This window comes from Mesoplodon mirus (assembly GCF_964341445.2).
Source record: "Mesoplodon mirus genome assembly, chromosome: 3".
Lineage (NCBI taxonomy): Eukaryota > Metazoa > Chordata > Mammalia > Artiodactyla > Ziphiidae > Mesoplodon > Mesoplodon mirus.
Window position 1 is genome coordinate 38,788,657 of NC_138978.1, and position 21,227 is coordinate 38,809,883.

The following is a 21,227-nucleotide window of genomic DNA, read 5'->3' on the forward strand; positions in this document are numbered from 1 at the left end:
TTACTATCCTCGTGGTCTGAATGAAGAAACTCCAGCACAGATAAGTTAAACACTTGCCCAAGGTCTCAGTTCATAAGCGGCAGCGCCAGGATCCATACCTAGGTATCTGGTTCAGTACTGCTCTAGTCACAGTGTTGAGAGGGGTGGGGGTGTTGAGAGAAGGGAGGACCCACCATTCTGAGGAAGAAGATCTGAGGGTAGAGAAGGTGAGCTGCATGATGGAAGCCTCAGTATGGCAGCTGGTGAGGCAAGCATGGAACCCAGGCTTCCAGAACTGCTATCGAGAATTCCATCTTTCCCAGTTCCCATCTTGTTTACTTGCCCTTGTCCAGTCCTCCTTCTTCTTCATGGTTCCTCTTGGCGGCAACGCCCATGACACCCTCCCCCCACTCCCTTCCCACTGCAATTCTGTGTCTGATCCATCCTTCCCAGGAGCCTGATTCGGGAGGATGGGGGGCCAGGCACCGAGTGTCGCCACCTGCAGCAGCTCCTGGTGAGACGAGTTGGGGAGATCTGCAGGGAGGTCAACCAGGTAAGAGGCAGCCGGGGGCAGGGCTTTCCAGGCATGGGCCACAGCCCAGATGAGGAAGGGGTTTCCAGGAACTTGACCTTCAGAGGCCGTTGATCCATCTTGGATGTTTTCTTTGACCCTTAGTTACTGGGATGCTGTTACTCCCCAGGCTCCCTACAAACTGGGGAGCTCTCCCTAACCCACCCCCAGAGTGGGTTACTCTCCCGTCCCCTCCCAGTGACTGTGAGATGCTCCCTCTCATTGCACTGTGCTACCATGTGGGACATGATAGTGAACAAGACAGAGGGAAACCCTGACTCTCTGGAGCTTACGTCAAGTGGAGGAGATAGACATGGAACAACTAAAACACACTAACTGCTTCTGCTACAATTGTGAAGGCTTCTACAGAGGAAAAGCAGAGACTGGTGTGAGAGCATATAACAGGGATCTGACCACCTGCAGTGTCAGGGAAAGCTGGGAAGAAGAGATTTTTTTAAGATGGTGAGCAGATTCTGGCAAAGAGGAGGGACAGATGTTCCTAACTGGGCTTCAGTGCTCAGAGCCCGGAGCCCAGTGACTGTCAGACGTCATCACTGAGCTCCCAGTGGTTACAGGTGCTCTTTTTGACTTCCTACCTCCAGTGATAATGGGCGTTCTCTCCAGCCTTGGATCACCCCTCACCACCCCCACCATTGTATGGGGGAATATTTCCGTTCCCTGAGACCTTGCTCCTTCTTCTCCCAGCGGCTGCTTCTTCAGGACCTTCATGACAGTCACGTGTGTAACTCTCTTCTGGTGGCTGAGAGTGAAGAAGATCTATGGCGCAGCGAGACCCCCTTCCACTCCCGTCAGCGGGCACCACTGCCCAGTGATGGTGAGTCCTGCCCAGTGATGGTGGGTCCCACCCAGGAGCCTCCCTCCCCAGGGGATGCTGCTGCCCTTGCCTTTATCGAAGACTCTGTTGAGAAGCTGCGGGTAGAGTCACCATTAACTGGCCATCGGTGCCAGGTAATACAGGCAGGGCAAGGAGGAGAGGACAGAAAAAGATCAGCAGGTTTGGCTGTTGCGAGTTCATCAGTGACTTTAGTGAAAATGCTTTCAATGGAGAGACGGGAGTAGAAACCAGAGGAAATGGAGACATGAAAGGATGTTCGGGAAGAGGAGCTGGGACTAATTGGTCTTTCAAGTAGCCTGGCAGTGGAGGAGGAGACAAAGTAGATCCGGCAGAAACTAAAGCAAGGTGGGAGGCAAGGCAGGAAGTTAAAGTAAGGTAGAAACTTGAGCACCCTTATGTTCCATGGGAAAGAGCCAGCAGAGGGGGAGAAATACAGGAGAGAAGGTACACGGAAGAGGCCCCTGCTGTGACCTGTCTTCCTAAATGCACGCCTCTGCCTGGCCCTACCTTGTTTTCCAAAATGACCGTCTTTCCCCTGCAGGGTAATAGACAGGGCCGAAGAAGGGGGCAGGGGCATCCTGGACAAGTGGGGCCAGCTCACAGGGGAGAAAAACAGAGGGGTGGAGCCTGAGGGCCAGTAGAAGGATTTGCCTTCTGATTGGCTGTCCCTCCAGGCAAGCAGGCAGGCAGGCACAGAACCCTTCGGGGTTTCTGAGATTTCTAGTCGTGGTTAGGAAACGTGATAATCTACTCGAGATGGTAATTGAAGTCTCCCCAATTCTGCTCCCTTCTCTTACTCCTCATGACCTCTCACCCCAACTCACAGAGGAAAGCCGGATCATGCCATTCCTTTGCCATTGTCTCTCTGTTATAAAAGTCAGATCACTCCTTATCTTTAACATTCTCAGCAAGTCTGTGGATGAACGTTCCTAACAGCTCCGGGAGAGTACATCTCTCAGCTCATCCTGGAATGTATTCCATATCAAAGCAGAATCCCCATAATTGATGGACTTCCCAGGGTTTTGAAGCATCTTCTGCAAATCGAGTATGAGCTGCGACAGCCAAGCAATTTTACTTCACAATGGCTCCCAGCAGCCCAGGATGTAAGATCAGTCAGAATCCAGACCCAGCCCTTCCTCATTTTAGTCTCTCCATATGGTTTTGCTGAAACCCTTAGCAACCAGCATTCCATTCCAGACTCTGCAGCCTCCCAGGTGTCCTGTATGCTGCTCACATCTGACAGCAGCTTCTCTGGGAAACCAAATTGCCACCTTGACCTACCAGAAGGTTCCTCATCGACCTGGAAGCCTAAAAAGGGTGGATTGAGGCCATGGGCTATGGCCATGGGCTCTCGCGTAGAGCCACACACACTGCCCTTTGGGTTCTCTGGGATAGCTATCCTCCAAAGCATAGGACGTAGTTTTCCCCCACTTTGCTGCACGTGTGTGTAAGCAGTCATGCCCTTTTTGTTGGGGTTATTGTTGCAACTCCCAATGAGTACACAAGTGGGGTGTATGTTGTGTACCCCGTATATGTTTATGTATGTGTATATGTATACGTATATGTATATGTTTTGACAGGCTCAGAGTGTCTTGGCATTATCTTCATGATTTTCTCATGCTTTGCCTTGCCTGACACCTTTTCTTAGCTCCTTCTCCACATCTCCCTGACATAGTTCTGAAAACCTTTGTGCTGTGACTTATCTTCCTAAAAGCATGGTCCTATCTTATTACCCAAAATGACCATCTATCCCCCCTGCAGAGTAATAGGCCCGAGGAGTAGGGGGAGTGAGGACAGGTAGGCCGGTTCACAGGTGAGAAGTCTCTGAGGGCAGAGGGCTGTGTCCCATTTCTGATCCACTGTCTCCCTTCCCCCAGATTACACTGCTGATGAGAGCTGTGGACCCCGAGGATACCTAGCAGCCACCATGCAGTTTGTCCCTGGCCATTTCTCCTGTGACGTTGTGTGGGGAACCGTGATTCGAGTCCACTCACGCCTCAAAATGGGGCCCAGCATGGGGGTCTCTCGGGGTATGTGGTTGACATGAGAGGGCAGGTAGAGTTCAGGGGGGTCGAGGTGGGGGCAGATCTGGAGAAGGGAGTTTCCTGAACCCATGTTCCTCCCACAGCCATCCAGGCCCTGCGCTCTGTGCTCAATGCCTTCTCCGTGGTGAACCGGAAGAATATGTTTGTTTATCAGGAGCGAGCAACGAAGGCTGTGTACTATCTGCGGTACGTGGGCCCTGAGAAGATGGGCTACAGCGTGGGTTAAGGTTGGCACAGGAGGAGCTATGTCCAAAGCCCTTGCCACTCTTTCCCAGGCTCCTGGAGACGTCCTGCAGTGAGCGGCCATGGGACGGCGATGCCCTGCCCCCGTCCCTAGCTCTGTCCCGAAGCCAGGAGCCCATCTGCTCTGAGGAAGCCTCGGCATGTATCCCCCCACTCCCTGATGACCCCGTGCTCCCTCCTACTTTGCTCCCTGGAGCCGGGCCCTGACCAGAGTTTCCCTGCAGGGCCCTCGTTCCCCCCTGGACATGGCCTCCAGCCGAGGTTCAGATGCTGCTCGTCCTGTGGGCCAAGTGGACAGACATATCCAGCTGCTGGTGCATGGCGTAGGGCAGGCAGGTGAGGGCCATGAGGAGGGGTAGGGGAGTGACCAGATAAGGTTCCAAAGTCCTCTGGGACTTCTTCTTATGCCAGCTCATGCTGTGCTCTGGGCTTCTCTCGAGCAGGAGCTGGGTGGGAAAGGACAGGCTCCTGGGATGTTTAGGGATAGGACCTGTCGCTGACTGAAATGCAGCTTAGGGAAGAGGAGCTGTAAAAGTTGACACCCAGGTGTCTGTCCTGGGTGACTGTGTGGAGAGATGGTGGTACCACTGGCCGGGTACTGGGGCAGGTTTGGGGTGAAGATGATGGGTTCGGTTGGGATACGTTGAGCCTGAGGCATCCAGTAGGCAACTGGCTCATTTAATTTATTTATGGCTCAAAAGTGTGCACTAGTCTTGGGCTAAGACTGCGACGTATGAGGTAGTTGCTATTATTATCCCCATTGTATTGAGGGGGGCACCGAGGCTTTGAGAGGTTAGACTCACTTGTCCACGGTCACATAACGAGTAGCTTGGCAGAACCAGAACCAGAACCTGGTGCTGGCCGCCTCTGGTGCATGGGAGCCTGTTTGAGTCTGGGGTTAAGGGCTGGGATGGGGGTAGCTGGATCCTCCACCCGTGTTCCCACCTTGCCACCGTGGCTGTGTCCAGGTCCCGAGATCACAGATGAGCTGGTGCGGGTTCTGCGTCGGCGCCTGGATGAGGCCACCCTGGACGTCATCACAGTCATGCTCGTTCGGAACTGCAAGCTGACGCCAGCTGACGTGGAGGTCAGCTCCCTCCCAGGCTCCCTGCGTGGCTCCCCTGCAGCCACAGGGACGGTCTCCGCGGGAACCTCTTCCTTCATCTCTGACTCCCCTTCCTTCCCTCTCTCTGCAGTTCATCCAGCCCCCAGGAAGTCTGCCCTCGGAGGTGCTGCATCTGGCGCTGCCACCCTCCTGCAGGCCCTGGCTTCCTGCCCTGGCCTGGTACCTGCGGCAGAATCTGCTCATCTTCCTGCACTCGCCCAAGTACACAGACAGCAACAGCCGGAATCACTTCCAGGTGAGACCGCACACACCTCTCCCCACCCGCGTGCACCAGGCCCTCCACCCACCACACACCCTTGCTGTGTAACTGTTTGCTACAGATGCCCCCTGCCAATGTACCTTTGCCCATGGACCTGTGTACACCCAGGCCCCCCTTCCCCGGCCTTTATTATCTACCTGTGTCTTCCTGTGCTTCTACGTGTAGCTGTCCCCCACTTCTCCTTGTGGATACCCGTTCCCTGATGGCATTTGTCCATTTGCCTGGTCTTAGTGTTCGGTGGCCGTTCTCTCCCCAGCATCCACTCCCACCACAGGGTGGCCTCCCCGACTTGGACATCTACTTGTACAACAAGCCTGGAGGACAAGGCACTGGGGGCAAAGGTACAGTGCAGGGCCTGGGCCCGTGGCACCACCAGGCATGGGAAAGCCTGTTCTGTCTCGCGGCTGAGGGCCTTTCCCAGCCTTGCAGCTGAGGGGGGTTGGGTGGGGTGGGGTGGGGCCTGGAAGTCCCAGACCTGAGCTTTCCTGTGGATTTCTACCCAGGGGTCGCCTGCATCACTCTAGCTTTTGTGGATAAGGAGGGAGCCCCCATCTCACTGGCATCATGGCCCCCCTCTTCTCCGGGGCCCCCAGACCCACTGCAGGAGGAGGAATTTGAGCAGCTGACTCAAGTCACTCGCTGCCCAGTCGTGCCGGATAATTCTTCAGGTAGGGAAGCTTGGTCAGAGGAGGGGGTGTTCATTTAATGCTGTAGAAACCAGGGACACACTCAAGTGGCCCCTATTCTCTCCTCCAGCTCCGAATGGGGCCCCACGGCTTCGACTGGATGTGTGGGAAAAGGGGAACATCAGTATCGTGCAGCTGGAGGAGAAGCTCCGAGCAGCAGCTCGCCAGGCCCTGGCTGATGCCATCATGGAGCTCCGGCTGCTGCCAGCTTCTCTATGTACAGAGGACACGTCCCCAGGTATGCAGGGTCTGGAGAACCTCACAGGTCTAGGTGCAAACGTGAGAGTCTGGGGAGACGTCACAGAGGCCCCAACTGAAATACATGTTCACAATTGTCCATCACCTTCCCTGCATCAGCAAGGTGATACGCCTTGGTAGAAATGTATGCATGCTGGTCACTCACTCAGAGAGGGGGAATATATGGTCAGGAACTCCCTTCACACAAACACACACAGCCACGCACCTTTACTTGCATATACTGCCATTCAGGAACAGGTAGAGTAAGTGGCACATCACTCTCTTACCAGTCTTGGGGCTAGATTGTCTGAAATGGGGATTGATGGTCAGTGACAGGAGTCTGTAATGTCTGGTGCCCACAGGAAGTCTCAAGAGCGGGTCGTTGGAAACCAAGAGCCCTGCAGGCCGAGCTAGCATCTTTCCCCCTGGCCCTGGCCCTGGGCCTGGCTCTGGCCCTCGTCCCGGCGAGCCTGTGACACCCCCAAGCAAAGCTGGCCGACGTAGCTTCTGGGATATGCTGGTAATGGGAGCAAGGGAGGTGGTGAAGTTGACATCTGCCTTCTTGTCTGCCTCCTGTCTCCCCTACACGCCCCTACAGGCCCTGCCCCAGATCTCCTGTTGTGTAAAACTGCCCTGTGCCTTGTATAGGAGTGTGCAGAGTGTGGCAAGTTCTCACTGATACAGAGAGAGCCTCAGCTTGTTAAGTGCTTTCACTTCCACTTTTCCTGTCGGATCCTCACAGCCTGCACGATTGCAGCAGGCCTTTCACCAGTGAGGCAGCTGAGGCTCCGGAAAGTTGAGTAGCCTGTCCAAGGCTGCTTGGCCAGCCTCCAGGGCCTGAACCCAGGCCTCCAAATCCTCCAGGCTCTTGTTACCGTTCCATGATGCCTCCGTCCTCCGCCCCATTCCCCTTCCCTTTAGCCCCTCCTCATTCACTGCATTGTTCCCAGAGTAAAACAGAATGTGGGGACTTGGGTTCCCCGAAAACAACTGATGACATTGTCCTGGATCGGCCAGAAGACACTCGGGGCCGGAGGCGTCACAAAACAGAGAGTGTTCGGACTCCTGGTGGGACTGAGCGGGCAGCAGGCCCAGAGTCTGGAGCCCAGAGACAAAGGTGTGTGTGTGTGGTCACAGGGGATGTTGGGTGTGTGTAAACACAGCCGTCTTGTATGTGGGTACAAGGCTGTTACTCCTGCTGTGTCTTCAGACGCAGGACCACACAGCTGGAGGAGGGTGAAGCGGGCACCCTGCAGCCTGTGTTTGCTCTTGTCGCTCAGCGCTGGATGGAGTTCATGGTTCAGATGGGTGAGACCCCAGCCCTTGCGTACATCCATCTCAACAGTCCCACCCTTAAGCTCCTGCCCTGGTCCCCATGCCACAGCCCCACCGTGACTTCTGTGTCCTGGATCCAGGATGTGCCTCGGTGTCCAGGAGCTCCACTCACATGGTGTCCCGGTTCCTGCTCCCATCTGTCCTGTCTGAGTTCACCACTCTGGTCACCTCAATGGCTGGAGACACCAGTGTCCGCATCTTTGAGCAGCATTTGTGAGTTTGGGGTCTCATGGAAGCTGAGGTAGGAGAGGTGGGGGCCTGGCCCAGGAGGAGATAACCAGGGAATGGGGCCATGGATGGTCTGCTTTCTGTCCGTCCCTCCCACTAGGGCTTCTGAGCCAGAGATCTTCAGTCCTTGTTCCCTTGGACAGCTGGGCCCAACTCCCCGCCCGGCAGCTGAGCGGCATCTGCTGCTTCTGGGAAGGAACTTCTCGCAGTGGAGGAGACCCACCCAGCAGGGTGAGGCCACGGCCCGGAGGAGGGTGGGCTCAGAGTGACTGACCCTGGAGCCGCTGACCCTGTGGGAGGCAGGGTGGGATCGAGGGGTATCACCCCCAGACCCTCATTTTGCCCCTCCCTGACCCCGCAGCTGCCAAAGCCGTACAGCGCTTCGAGCCAGGAGGTGACGGGAGCTTGGGGCGAAATGCTCCCCGGCAGAGGTTCTTGCTGCTGGAGGTCATGGACAAGAAGGTAGACATGGGACCAGAGGCTGGCTGGGAGGAGGGGCTCCATGATCCCACTGACGCTGAGCCCTGACTTCCAGCTGCAGCTGCTGACCTACAACTGGGCTCCAGACCTGGGGGCGGCCCTGGGCCGAGCACTGGTTCGCCTCGTGCAGTGGCAGAACGCACGCGCCCATCTCATCTTCTGCCTCCTCAGCCAGAAGCTAGGGCTGTTCCACCACTACGGCCAGTTGGACTTCCCAGTGCGTGACGAAAAGGTGCCTGCTGCTCAGGTTCCCTCCTCTCCTGAGTGGTCAGCTAAAGGAAGTAGCAGTTCGGGAACAGGAGAGGGGACAGGCTGAGGGCAGGGGCAGTGGGGAGGGAGAGTCTGAGAGAGGAGGCCACGGGGGCGGTGGGAGAGGAGGTCTGAGGGCAAAGGCCATGGACTCCTTGTGAGGCTCCGTCTCTCTTAGGAGCCAAACCCATTCCTGCTGCCGACCGTGGAAGCAGAGACCCTCATCCGGAGTGCAAGCCCCCCTCTGAGCCGCGAGCAGGGACGGCTGAGTGGGTCCTCTCGGGGTGGGGGCCCCCTTTCTCTGGACACATTCCCCTTCGATGAGGCCCTAAGGGATATCACGGCCGCCCGCCCCAGCTCCTCCCTCGGCCCTGTGCCCAGACCGCCCGATCCTGTCACCTACCACGGACAACAGTTCCTGGAGATCAAGATGGCAGAGCGCAGAGGTGAGGGCGCTGAGCCGGGCAGCAGGCAGGGCGATCTGTGGAGTCTGGCAGGGCGAGGGGTGGCCACTCCTGGGGGCTGCTCCTAATGCCTCCACCCCCCAGAGCTGGAGCGCCAGATGAAGATGGAGAACCTGTTTGTAACGTGGCAACAGCGCTCCGCCCCAGCCAGCATGCCCATCAGTGTGAGTGGCCAACCCGCGTCCTCTGGGAGCGCCCCATGACCCTGCCCTGGCCACCACCCCGGTGCTCACTGCCCATTTCCCCAGGCCGGGGAGCTGGAGACCCTGAAACAGTCGTCCCGCCTGGTGCATTACTGTGCGACGGCCCTGCTCTTCGACCCCGCAGCCTGGCTGCATGGGCCCCCAGAGACCTCTGGGCCCCCGGAGGGGCAGGTGAGGCTCCAGACTCTGGATTTCTCCTGTGGGACCTCCCTTTACCCAACAGGGACCTCCATTCCTCCACCCCTGCTAGGGTGGCTGATGGTGGGTAGAGCCTTTCTTAATCTCCACTCCCACAGCGGCGCCACCGCCCTGAGTCAGGGTCTGGGAGCCGAGAGGCCTCCGCCAGCTGCGACTCCTCGGACGGGCCTCCACCGGGCGCCCGGGAGGAGCCTTGGCTGAAGGAGCTGAGCTTAGCTTTCCTGCAGCAGTACGTGCAGTATCTGCAGAGCATGGGCTTTGTGCTGGTGCCGCTGCGGCCCCCCTCGCCCGCCCGCAGGTGAGCGCGTCTCGTCTCCCCACCCTCCTCTTCTCCTCCACAGCAGGTGAGGCCCCACACACCCTTCCTCTTGGGTCCTGTTTGGGTAATTTGGGCCTTGCGTACATCCATCTCATCAGGCCCGCACACACACGTGAGGATCTGGGACACCTACCTGCAGCTCTCAAGCACATTCCGTAAGCCTCACACATCTCGTGGAACTCATGGCCATGTTCATACACAAACTGGGTACATTTTCACAGAGCTGCTTGCCCACATGTGTCTTCTGCACTTTCACGCTGGTGTCCATCCACACACACCAGTCCTGTACAGGCTCTTGGACCTGGGTCTTAATGATTGTTGTCCTGGTCACCTCCTGACCTCTCCAGAGATTTACATGGTTCCTGGCCCAGGAAGTTCTTTTCTCACCATGTTTTTTTTGTTTGTTTTTTGTTTTGTTTTTTTCTCACCAAGGACCCCCGCAATGGGCCTACTCGCATCACTGTCCTCTGGCCTGTTCTTGGTCATGTTCACTCACTGGCCAGTAGTGAGAGGTCTGAGTCCTGGGAAGTGGTAGACAGCTCCTCTGGCAACACCTTCCATCTCCCCAGAACGCAGTGAAAACTCTGCAGCCACCTTTCCCATCCTGTGTCAAGTCTCAAATTCCCATTTCTGTGGCCCGTGCCCTATGCCCCTCTCAACGTCTGAGCCTCCAGATTCTGTGTTCCCAGCTCCTTCCCAGTGGCTGCATGGGAAAATGTCTGTTCGTGTTATGCCGTTGCTTTCATGTATCCAGATGTGTGAGTTTTTTTTCTCCCTCCTCTCTGCTTTCAGTTTGATACTTTTTCAGACTAGTAAATATAAGTTGTAGTTCCTTACTCAAGACGCCCTCTTGGCCCAGAAAGCCAATTCCAACTCCTTAGCATTTTTGTAACCAGCTCTCTACCTCCCAGGCCTCCCTCTCTTTTCCAGGCCTTAGGAAGAGAGGACAGGCCTGCGCCTCTGGGACATTTCATTCAGCGCCCCTCTCATTTCTCAGTGACAGACCCCAGGAGGAGCTCTCTGCTCATTGCCCTCCGCAGCCAGTTCCCAGCTGTAGGGATTTCTCTGGAGTTCGCATCCTTCCCATTCAGTTATGTTCTTCCCAGAAAGCAGAATTCCCTTTTAAAACCAAAGATACTAGGATTAAAAATATGTTTCTAGAGGAAAATTTAAAGTCAGGCCTTCCTTCCTCTCCAGTCTCTAACCATCACCAATCACTAGTTAGGTCTGGTCCCTATTTCCTTGAGGATTAAGTGGGACATTTCTCGCCAGAGGCTTTGAACCCCCAGCAGGAGTTCCAGTGGTTTATAGCTCCTGAGTATGAGTTGGTCCCACTGGCCCTTTCTACTTTGTCCTCATTCACAGTATTTCTCTTTTCCCTTTGCCTCTGAGTTGAGAAACGAAGAACAGCAGGCCTGTGGAACACTGAAAATGCCCTTCCCAGGTCAAAAGAGAACCCCTTTTCCCTCTCAGGGGAACGTCCCTAACCAGGGCATCAAGCATCTGCTTGCGCTTTCCCCATGAAATCTTAGACAGACATCACAATCTCCCCTCCCTTGCTGTCCACAGTAAGCAGGTATCTCCATCCGCTCATAGGTGTCTCTCCCCAATCACAGCAGCCTCTGCGGCTCTACCCTCACCCTCTCACTGGAAGAGAGGGGCCTGGTCTCCGCCTCCCCCTTAGAGCAGCAGCTGCTGTGGAGAGAGCCCCGCCCCACAATCGAGCCCTGGACTCCTGGCCTAGCCTTGCCACTTACCCACCGTGGGACCCCAGGCAGGTTTTTCCCTTCTCTGGGCCTGTCTCCTCTCCTGCAGAACGATTCCACGTGAAATGGGTTCTGGGTCTGATAGCCGTAACCCTTCACCCCACTGGCCCGCCTCACCCCCTTGTCCCTCTTCCTTTTCTGCAGCACCAGCCGGCTGCGGGCCATGGCTATCCTTGGAACAGAAGGTCGGGGCTCCTTCTCCTGCCCGAAAGCCAAGACTGAAGGGAGCCCCAAGGTAACACGTCATCGTGTTCCTTCCCCAAGAGTGAAATCAGTGATGCCTCAGACACCAGCATTACTAAGCCTGAATTATTTGCCCAAGGCCTAAAGCCAGGGGCTCTGGGTGATGACTGAGGCCATTGATCCCAGCCTGACACCATTAAAGGCACTGACCCAGGGGACTTTCCCTGATGGTCCGAGGCTGGTGAGCCCCCTGCCGTTGCCCCTTGCCCCTGAACCCCAGTCTTTTTCCTTTCTGCAGAGCACTGGCTGTCCCGTCACCACATACCACCTGCAGCGGGCACTGCCCGGGGGCATCATCCTCATGGAGCTGGCCTTCCAGGTGAGCAGAAGGAGCTCTACGTGGGGAGAGCCAGGCCCACCTGTCTCTCGCCCTCCTGACCTCATCTTCGTCCTCTCTCCAGGGCTGTTACTTCTGTGTCAAACAGTTTGCCCTGGAATGTTCCCGAATCCCCATGGGGCAAGCTGTCAACTCCCAGGTATGTAGTGGGGATGGAGGGCTGTGGGGTCTCAGCCGTAGTCAGTGCAGCCCCTGTGACCATCTGGTGCTGCAGGCGTCTGGGCCATTCCAGTGCTGTGACTGCCTCAGGCACCAGTCTTACACTGTGGTAGTCCAGAGCTGTATTCAGCCATGGCACTGGGGGCAGAAGGCAGTGCAGCACAGTGGCTGGTCTGGCCCTGTGGTCATTCTGGCACTGACCATAGATGGGTAGACAGGACATTTGAGCAGAGCGGGTAATCTGACACATGGGTGGGTCGGTGCCATGGGCAGTCCTGGCCTCGTCTAGGGCTGGGGACAACCTGGCACTGTCCATATAGTCACTAACACTTAGAATGTGGACTAGAGTCCCCACCCACACAGCACAGCCCCCCACACTCAGTTGTTATTTCTGTCCCTGTCTGACTGCCTGAAGCCAGGGCTTCTGCACCCCATGAGGTTCTGAGCACTCAAGAGGGCTCAGAATGAATGAGTCGCGACTGAGTGTGGTCAGAGACCCGAAGCCCTCCAGCCTTGAGTGAGTTCGGCCCCTTCGTTGTTAGGCTTCTGCCTTCCTTGTGCCTCGAGTTGAGTTTCTGAGAGATCAGGGTCTGACTGGGTGCGGTCTGTCGCCCTCCAGTACAGATGGCACAAACTCTTCCCGTATCTGGACAGCTCAGATCCAGCCCACATGTGGTTGCCTTTGACTTGGGTGTGGATGCCTGGTCTAGTCATCACAGGATAGTGAGATCCAGGAAAGCTTGGTGACTTTAGTGCAGGAACCTACCTGGGCCAGGGCACAGAAGGGAGATTGGACACGCAGGTACTCTTTCACACTTTGCTGTAGTACCGGCGGGAAGGACCCACCCCATTATTCTCTTGAGCTTCCTGAAGTCCTGGCTGCCCTGCCCCCTGATCTCCATCCAGCTTAGCTCTCTCTGCACCTACATATCTAATCTCTAACCTTACTTAGATTTCTCAGTTGCTTTATTATAGCTATTATGTATTTATTAACTGCTTAGTATACATGCTAAGGGAAGAGGAGAATCTTACTCCTACTGTACAGATAAGGAGACTGAGGCCCACGGAGGTTAAGTGATGTGCCCCAGGGCACACAGCTAGTTGCTGGCAGTACTAGGGTTGCAAGCTGGGCCTCTGACTCTGAGGCTCATCCTTGGTTACTGCAGTTTATCATGCGGCTCTAAATTTATGAGGACCTTTCCTTTATCTCCATGGTAGATGAGGAAACTGAAGCAGAGAGGTTGTGACTTACCCAAGGTCACGCAGCTACTCTGACTCCTAGGCCACTGCTGCTTCTACAGTCATGGTCAGGTAGATTCTGCCATTCTAGCATCACCTATCCAACTGTTAACACACTCTCAGTAACGCTGATTTACACCAAGAGGAGCACCAGCTCTGTGTCTCTGCCCTCCTTTCTTCCTCCATCACTGGTTTGTTCGTTCATTCATTCATTCACAGATGAATTAGAGGAGGCCAGCCCTGGACTAGCCTTGGCAGGATGTCCCAGATGAAGCTTTACAAATGAGTGGGAGTTAGCCAGCTTTGGGGATCAGGGGGAGCAGCATTCAGGCAAAGAGAACGGCAGGTACAAGAGTGTAGAGAAAGTATGTGGTATACTTCGGAAGACCAAGTAATTTGATGAGAAGATAAAGCTGGAGAGATGGGAGGCGACCAGGAAAACCTTTCCAATAGTGAGTAATTACACACCTGGCCTACCCTGAACGCCCTGTTTAAAACCACACCTGCTTTATTTACTGCTTGATTTTCCATAACCATCTACTAACGTGCTATTTACTCATTTACTCTGCCTAATGTTTATTGTCTTATCTCCCCACTACTAGACTGTAAGCTCCTTGAGGGTAGGGGTTTGTATCCCCAGCAACTAGAACAGTACCAGGTAGGCACGTGGTAGGCACTCGACAAGTATTTGTTATATGCGTGAATCTGTGCCAGACTTGAGTGGAGACTGGGATACAGAGTAAAAAAGGTTCATGTCTCAAAATGGTCAGTTCATGTAAACAGAGTTACAACACTGTATAATGTAACGAGGAGGGCTTCTCATAGAAGCGTTTCTGGCAGAGGGGCCCACGGCGACGGGGTGAATCTTGAGCTGCTGTTTCCCAGGCAAGAGGAGGGAAGTGAGATGTGCGGGCAGCCTGCCACCGTTTCCTGACCTGGTCCCCCCCAACCTCCCCAGCTGTCCATGCTGTTCACGGAGGAGTGTGACAAGGTGCGGGACCTGATGCATGTGCACTCGTTTAGCTACGACTTCCACCTGCGCCTCGTGCACCAGCACGTGCTGGGTGCCCACCTGGTGCTGCGGCACGGCTACCACCTCACCACCTTCCTGCGACACTTCCTGGCCCACCACCCTGATGGGCCCCACTTCGGCCGCAATCACATTTACCAAGGTCAGTGCCCAGGGGCAAGCCAGTGAACCCGAAAAAGAACAGGCCGCCAGGTGTCTCAAGCCAGGGCCGGGGGGACCACTTCGGGGGCCAGACCTTGTCTCTGCCTCTCCTGTCCTATATGGTCAAGTCGCCTCATGTCGCCTGGACCCTGTCCCCATGTCTCTGTCTCAAGTTCTTCCCAGTCTGTTTTCATAGCAAGTTTGGTTTAATTTTCATAGCAAGCAAAGTTTGGATCCTGTGTCGTGTGTACCCTGCCCCCTGTGTGTCCTGAGCCACTTCTGTCCCATCTCCATGTCCCTCAGGATCTCCCCAGAAAGAATCGGCCTGCCAGCCGATCAGAGCCTCAGGGATTCCCATCCTCCGGCCCCACCAGATCACTGTGTCTGTCCCAGACTCAGTGTCTCCTGTAACTCGCCCCTCAGGGACCCTGGAGCTCCCCACTCCGCTCATTGCTGCCCACCAGTTGTACAACTACGTGGCCGACCATGCCAGCTCCTACCACATGAAGCCACTGCGGATGGCCCGGCCAGGAGGCCCCGAACATAATGAGTACGCCCTGGTGTCGGCGTGGCACAGGTAAGGCGAGAGAGGATGCCTGGAGCCAGAGTCGGGGTCATCCTTGCAGTGGGGGACCTGCGTTTTCTTGGGCAGAAGGGGTGGGGTTGGCTTCATCAGAACCTCAGGCTTGACCTCTCCCCAATCCCCACCGCACAGCTCTGGCTCCTACCTGGACTCTGAGGGACTTCGTCACCAGGACGACTTCGACGTGTCTCTGCTTGTTTGTCACTGTGCCGCACCCTTTGAGGAGCAAGGAGAGGCCGAGCGGCACGTTCTGCGGTCAGCAGATCCCCTGCCTTGAACTTGCCCATTGCCCAGCCGCTCCCTGCTGTTGCCCTGTGTCTCTCCTGCTGTGACCGTCACACTCCTGCCCTCTCCCCCCCCAGGCTGCAGTTCTTCGTGGTGCTCACCAGCCAACGAGAGCTCTTCCCCAGACTCACTGCTGACATGCGCCGGTTCCGGAAGCCGCCCAGACTGCCCCCTGAGCCAGAGGCTCCTGGGAGCTCAGCCGGTAGCCCTGGGGAGGCCTCAGGGGTTGGTCTGGCCCCTGGACCGGCTCCCCTCTTCCCCCCACTGGCTGCAGAGGTGGGCGTGGCACGGGCACGGCTGGCTCAGCTGGTACGGCTGGCTGGAGGGCACTGCCGTCGGGACACCCTTTGGAAGCGCCTCTTCTTGCTGGAACCACCAGGACCTGATCGGCTGCGACTAGGGGGGCGCCTGGCCCTGGCCGAGCTGGAGGAGCTCCTAGAAGCAGTCCATGCCAAATCCATTGGGGACATCGACCCCCAGCTGGTAAGCAGCTGTGGGTTCCAGAAGGGGCTGGGATGGATGCTAGGAATTCCACTGGCAGCCAGGGTAGAGGTTGCAAGGGTCTCAGAGGTGGTTCTGGAACAGCAGATCCATGCCTGTGGACCTTCCCCTAGGACTGCTTCCTGTCTATGACGGTCTCCTGGTACCAGAGCCTGATCAAGGTTCTCCTAAGCCGCTTTCCGCAGAGCTGTCGCCATTTCCAGAGCCCAGACTTGGGAACTCAGTACCTGGTAAGTCTCCTTGACCTTCCTCTGAAAGGGGAGACACAGCAGAAATCCTCATCAGAGAGATAAGGTCCCCCTCAAAGAACCCCAGTCTGACTAAACAGGGAGGCTGACATGGAGTGACCACACCCGTAGATAGATGTAAAACCCTTCAAGCACCAAGCCACAGCATGTGATTCACTGAGAATAACCTAGAGCTGTGCCCTCAGGGCTAACAAAAAGCACAAACCTTGGCTAGCGATCCTGAGGCCCAAGCTCTGGAACCTTGGGAGTGTTTGCTCTTGGAGGTTCCAGTCCCAGAAAAGACTTCCTGGGCTTTCAGGCCTTTTTACCAGTGTGCTCCTCACACCAGCAGCGTCAGCACCACCTGGGCGCTGACTGAAGTGCAGACTCTCAGACCCCACCCTAGACCTGCTGGCTCAGAACCTGCCTTTCAGCCAGATCTGCAGGTGATTGGTGCACACCGTAGAGGTTGACAGGTTGCTGGGAAGGACAGGTAGAGAGGAGAGCTATGGCAGTGGGCACAAGCCTGGGGATTGAGAGCCTAAAGGATGGCCCCAACGAGAGCAGTGATCAGGAGAGGAGACATTCAAGAGAAGATTTCAAAAGAAAAGGTACTTGGTCTGTGGTAAGGGGTCCTGCGGCATAGTGCTTGTGGGGAAGACTAGTTTCAAGGTGTGACAAAGCATCACCCAGAGAAGCTGAGGTTAGTTAGGGTAAGGCTGCGGTGGTGCAGGTGGGTGTGAGCACATGGGGATGCTTCTGTGGGTGGCGGGAACGCTGAAGCAGGAGTGGGTTTGGGGGAAGGGTGAATTGAATCTGAGGCCCAGGAGGACCTTCGAGGACCACAGTCTAGAAGGTATATGGACATCGGGGATTGGAGCTCAGGAGAGAGATGTAGGCAGCACTTATACAAACAGGTGGTGACTGAAGCTGGGCATAGAAGAAACTGCCCAGGGAGAGATCACAAAGCTGAGCACCAGGGACAGGCATCAGGGAGGCCAGAGACATGAAACCCAGGAGGAAAGGAGGGCTCATGTCAAGGGGAGAGAACCCTCCTTCGCTGATGGGCTTCAGTGTGTCAGCTTATGCAGGGCCTTCCAGTCAAGTACCACTCGCTCATTCTGATGAGGCTGGACAGGCTAACCGGGAGCCAGTGAGGACGAGGACCGAGATTGGGCTTGGAGGAGGTCCTGGGTGACCGTACGGTGCAGGTGGGGTCAGGTGTGGTGATGGAAGCGGGCCTTCCTCAGACTGGTCCCACTTCAGGATGCCTTCAAGGAGGGTCTGTGCCTCACTCCACACCTCGTTTTGTCTTTTGCTGCAGGTTGTGCTGAATCAGAAGTTCACCGACTGTTTTGTGCTAGTGTTTCTGGATTCCCACTTGGGGAAGACGGTGAGTACGGGAGGGGGCGGTAAGGGGCTTTGTGTCAGCCTAGTGGGAGGCTGTACCCCAAACGCTCCATCCCAGAGCCTGCTGAGGTTGGGGAGCCCTGCTCCCTGGGCTCAGCCTGCCCTCCCCTCACCACCCCCGCCCCGTGTTCCCCACAGTCTCTGACAGTGGTTTTCCGAGAGCCCTTCCCGGTACAGCCCCAGGACAGCGAGAGCCCCCCTGCCCAGCTGGTCTCTACTTACCACCACCTGGAGTCCGTCATCAACACAGCCTGCTTCACCCTCTGGACCCGCCTCCTCTGAGGGATGGACCACTGAATGTCCTCGAATTATGGCTCTGTAGGATTGCCCACTTGCAGCAGGACTGACCAGCCCTTCTGGGCCCCCGGGCAAGACTGGACACTGAGGGCTGCTAAAGGTTGTGTGAATGTGTCTTGGGGACCTGGTAGCAGGAGCTGCCCTCCCTAAACACTCGCTGCCACTGACCAGCCCAGGGATCCAGAAGGTCCGGTCACCTCCCTGAGGTGCCCATGCCATCTCAGGTCCCTGGGCCCTTCCAGAAGGAGACTCCTCCTCCCTGCTCACTTGGTAGAGTCTGGGAATTCTCCACATCAGGTGGCACGTAGACCCCTTAGAGTTCCTCTGCCTGAATCCTGCCTCCGAGTCTCGGTTTGCTGTCAGCCACCCGCCTCCCCCACCCCCATCTTGAGCCCTGTGGTCTTCACTTCCCACTGGGACATCATTGCTGGCCAATTGCCACTGAGATAAGACACCTGGGTTCCAATCCCAGCTCTGCCTTTGAAGCATCTGTGACCACGGGTGAGTCCCTTTGCTCTCGGACCCTTGGTTTCTCATCTGTACGTGAGGTGGGGAGCTCAAAAGCTCTCCCATCTCCACAGCAACACTGGCACAGACTGGAGGACTTGAACGTGAGCTGTATGTCCCTTCTCTGCAGGAAGGAAGTGACCCAAAGAAACTGGAAAGTTAGGCACTGTGTGTCCCTCCCCCTCCCCCTCCAATAACATACACACATGGAAACCTTCAGCAGATTGTCTTTAATTCAGAGGAGACTCAGGGTGTGCAGCTCACCATCCCAGAGGTGTGTGGCTGGAGCGCAGGACCTCACTGGCCAGCCTGTGGGCGGCCCCGCTTATCCCAGTACGAACGTAGCCAACTCAAGCCCTCTACCGTGTCTCCTGAGGGGAGAGGGACCCGAGGCATCTCAACCCACGAGGAGGAAAACAGCCCCTGCCTGACACCTGTCCCTCCAGAGCCCCTTCCCCAGGGCCAGGCCTGGAGCTCAGCCCACCCTCACCTCGAGGCTGGTACTCGCAGCCCACAAAGCCTTTGTAGCCTTCATCTTCCAGCAGTTGGAACAGATAGGGGAAGTTCAGCTCTCCAGGGCTGCCGGGTTCCCCTCGGCCCGGGACCTGTGCCACCTGCACGTGCCCTGGGAGCAGATGGTGGGGGTAGAAAGAGTGGGAGGACAGAGGAAGCAGCATAGCAGACTAGGAAGAAGCCAAGAAAGGGGCTCTCACCAACGAGGGGCAGGAACTCCCGGATGTTCCCTGTCAGGTTCCCGTCCATGATCTGCCAGTGGAATATGTCCTGGGGCAGAGATTCCGACAGTCACAGACCCTGCAGGCCACACCATTCTGCCTGGATTTGGAGAACACAGGCCCATGGGCCCTCTGAGAAGCACTCCCTCTCTCCCACTTACCATCTGTAACTGGAGGTTGGGTCTTCCAACTTTCTCTAAGATGGCTGCCGCTGGGAGAGAAACCGGGGAGGGGGCCATGAGACTCAAGGAGGGCGCAAGAATCAAGGGACAGGAGGAGACACAGGGCTGGGGTCCTACCCTGCTGGGGCGTATCCAGGAAGTACCGGGGGTCCGTGATGCGGGTGTTGATGGGCTCCAGCAGCCCCACAAGGTTCTCCTAGCACCAGGCGGGATCCGTGAGAGCTCTCCCGGAGGTTTGTACCCCCTCAATCACCGATCAAGCCCGTCACCAATCCCTCCGGCCTGGACCGGGGCCCAGCCTTGTGCCTCACTGCTCTCCCCACTGTGCATCCCCTCCACACACACACACACATTCATGAAGCATGTGTGTCTGTATGTGTTTTCACCGTCTCACCTGAGCCAAAACCCCAGCTGCGTGCCTCAGGTTCTCCAGAAAAACTGTCTCCATTTCACCCCTGACTGCTGCTCGATCAGCCCCCTGGGGCACTCGGCCAGCCATCAGGTGAATCCTGTGGGGAAAATGGGCCTGGAGGGGGCTGTGGAGTCCATCCTCGAAGCGCGAGCCTTCACTCCGTCGCTCCCTGGGTGCACCTCTTCCAGCTGCTCTCCCATCATGCCGGCTTCCCATCTCCCCAGGTCTCTCACTTAGCCCCTCCTGTACTTCCAAATTCTCCTTTTCCGTGCCCCTTCTCCTCATGCCTACAAACATGATTAAGTCTCACCTTTAAAAAATTACTTTGACCCTTAACCTTCCCAGGAATTCCACGCTGCTTGTCACTCCTCCTTGCATCTGTTTCTTAGCTTCCCATCTGTTTTCTGCACACACACCCCTCCACCCCCTTAATAACCCCTTGTTGCCAGTTCCTTCTCAGCCTGGTTGCTCTGTGCAGGATTTGACATTTATGAGATCAGCCCCACTTTGAGTCCCCCTCACTTCACCTCCTGATCCTTTTCAGCCACCTCCAAAGCAGACAGGTTACATTTCCAGCCTCATAAACTCTGCAGAACACAGCAAGCCCCTCTTGCCTTTGGCCCCTGCATCCTTGACTGGAATGCTCCTTACCTCAAGCAAGTGCCCACTAGAGACCCACTACTTACTACCTGTAAGAAGCTTTCTCTGATCCCAGGAAGAGTTACTGCCTACCTGCTCCCACAGCCTCCTTGAACTGACCTGTCCTCAAATGGATCACTCCGTTTGTTTACTGTGCTATCTCCCAGGTCAGACTAAGCTCCCAGTATGAGTTGAGCAAGAAAGAGTTGCAAACTGAGAGTGACACACAACAGATGAAATACAGGAGGCAATTTACAAGGGACCCGGACGGAAGGGGCGAAGAAGGGCCAGTGCGCTCGGACCTCTGAGCCTCTCAAGCCCCGGCGGCCTGTTCTCTCGTGGGTCATGGGGGCGGGGGATTGGAGAGAGGAGGATACCTGGGACAGCCCAGAGCCTTGGCGTACAGCACAGCCTGCTCCAGCCCATTTCGGAAGGCCGCCTGCCTCCCGGGAACGGCCCCCAGCCCCATCTCCCCTTTCTCTCGGTCTCCTGCGGAGAGAATGGGCCTCAGTTCCCGGCTCGCTCTCCCGGCTCGCCCCGCCTAGGCCCGGGCCCCCACGGCGCACCCGGGGGCGTGTTGATCAGCACGAGCTGTAGCCCCACTTCCTGCGCCGTGCGCGCCAGCGCCTCCGGCGGCTCCCCGTACGGCCAGCCGACCTCGGCCGCCTCGAAACCCGAACTGCCTGCGGCCCGGAGCCGCGCGGTGAGGCCGGGGAGCTCGGTGAACAGCCACGACACGTTGGCCGAGAAGCGCAGCGGAGCCATGTCCGCCCGGGAGCGCGGGTTGGGCAGAATCCGCGCAGCCGGAAGGCGGCAACCGCGGGCGGGGCCGGGGAGGGGAGGGGACTGAGGGCCCGAGCGGGGGGCGGGGCGGGGCGGGCTCCGAGGCGGCGGAGGAGCCCGGCCCCGCCGGGCGGCGGCGCGCTGTCGCCGCGAGCTGGGTGCCGGCTCTCTCCGGCTGGGAAAGCCGTGCGTCGTAAAAACCGCGGACTGGCCGGAAAAGTGCACTTTCCCTGACGGGAGAGGGCGGCGCGGGGAGGACGTGCGGGCCCAGTTA

At 56.8% G+C, this 21,227-nt stretch overlaps 2 protein-coding genes across 4 annotated transcripts in view; one reads left to right on the forward strand and one right to left on the reverse strand.

Annotated features, from left to right (window-relative positions):
* Positions 1 to 18,331, forward strand: part of SZT2 (SZT2 subunit of KICSTOR complex) — a 50,881-nt gene extending 32,550 nt beyond the window's left edge. For 2 of the 3 annotated variants that reach the window (XM_082612374.1, XM_082612376.1), the window contains 32 exons: positions 433 to 532; positions 1,256 to 1,385; positions 3,284 to 3,436; positions 3,535 to 3,637; positions 3,727 to 3,832; positions 3,919 to 4,030; positions 4,663 to 4,781; positions 4,891 to 5,055; positions 5,336 to 5,420; positions 5,583 to 5,747; positions 5,836 to 6,003; positions 6,365 to 6,522; positions 6,953 to 7,119; positions 7,213 to 7,310; positions 7,418 to 7,550; positions 7,666 to 7,796; positions 7,927 to 8,027; positions 8,101 to 8,277; positions 8,473 to 8,740; positions 8,843 to 8,922; positions 9,007 to 9,132; positions 9,258 to 9,457; positions 11,389 to 11,479; positions 11,726 to 11,806; positions 11,889 to 11,963; positions 14,181 to 14,394; positions 14,817 to 14,970; positions 15,109 to 15,231; positions 15,339 to 15,744; positions 15,876 to 15,992; positions 17,314 to 17,382; positions 17,538 to 18,331. In XM_082612374.1, coding sequence (XP_082468500.1) covers positions 433 to 532; positions 1,256 to 1,385; positions 3,284 to 3,436; positions 3,535 to 3,637; positions 3,727 to 3,832; positions 3,919 to 4,030; positions 4,663 to 4,781; positions 4,891 to 5,055; positions 5,336 to 5,420; positions 5,583 to 5,747; positions 5,836 to 6,003; positions 6,365 to 6,522; positions 6,953 to 7,119; positions 7,213 to 7,310; positions 7,418 to 7,550; positions 7,666 to 7,796; positions 7,927 to 8,027; positions 8,101 to 8,277; positions 8,473 to 8,740; positions 8,843 to 8,922; positions 9,007 to 9,132; positions 9,258 to 9,457; positions 11,389 to 11,479; positions 11,726 to 11,806; positions 11,889 to 11,963; positions 14,181 to 14,394; positions 14,817 to 14,970; positions 15,109 to 15,231; positions 15,339 to 15,744; positions 15,876 to 15,992; positions 17,314 to 17,382; positions 17,538 to 17,681 — 4,519 coding nt within the window. In that variant the 3' untranslated portion in view covers positions 17,682 to 18,331. The remainder of the gene's footprint in view (positions 1 to 432; positions 533 to 1,255; positions 1,386 to 3,283; positions 3,437 to 3,534; positions 3,638 to 3,726; positions 3,833 to 3,918; positions 4,031 to 4,662; positions 4,782 to 4,890; positions 5,056 to 5,335; positions 5,421 to 5,582; positions 5,748 to 5,835; positions 6,004 to 6,364; positions 6,523 to 6,952; positions 7,120 to 7,212; positions 7,311 to 7,417; positions 7,551 to 7,665; positions 7,797 to 7,926; positions 8,028 to 8,100; positions 8,278 to 8,472; positions 8,741 to 8,842; positions 8,923 to 9,006; positions 9,133 to 9,257; positions 9,458 to 11,388; positions 11,480 to 11,725; positions 11,807 to 11,888; positions 11,964 to 14,180; positions 14,395 to 14,816; positions 14,971 to 15,108; positions 15,232 to 15,338; positions 15,745 to 15,875; positions 15,993 to 17,313; positions 17,383 to 17,537) is intronic. The other variant, XM_082612375.1, reaches the window with a different exon arrangement.
* Positions 18,332 to 18,414: 83 nt separating this feature from the next.
* HYI (hydroxypyruvate isomerase (putative)) lies at positions 18,415 to 20,954 on the reverse strand. The gene is made up of 8 exons (XM_082612377.1): positions 20,737 to 20,954; positions 20,548 to 20,659; positions 19,514 to 19,628; positions 19,237 to 19,315; positions 19,099 to 19,148; positions 18,917 to 18,986; positions 18,694 to 18,828; positions 18,415 to 18,574 (listed from the first exon to the last, which is right to left on the reverse strand). The coding sequence occupies exons 1-8, from the start codon at positions 20,933 to 20,935 to the stop codon at positions 18,501 to 18,503; spliced, it is 834 nt and encodes a 277-aa protein (XP_082468503.1). The 5' UTR covers positions 20,936 to 20,954; the 3' UTR covers positions 18,415 to 18,500.
* Between the last annotated feature and the right edge of the window lie 273 nt (positions 20,955 to 21,227).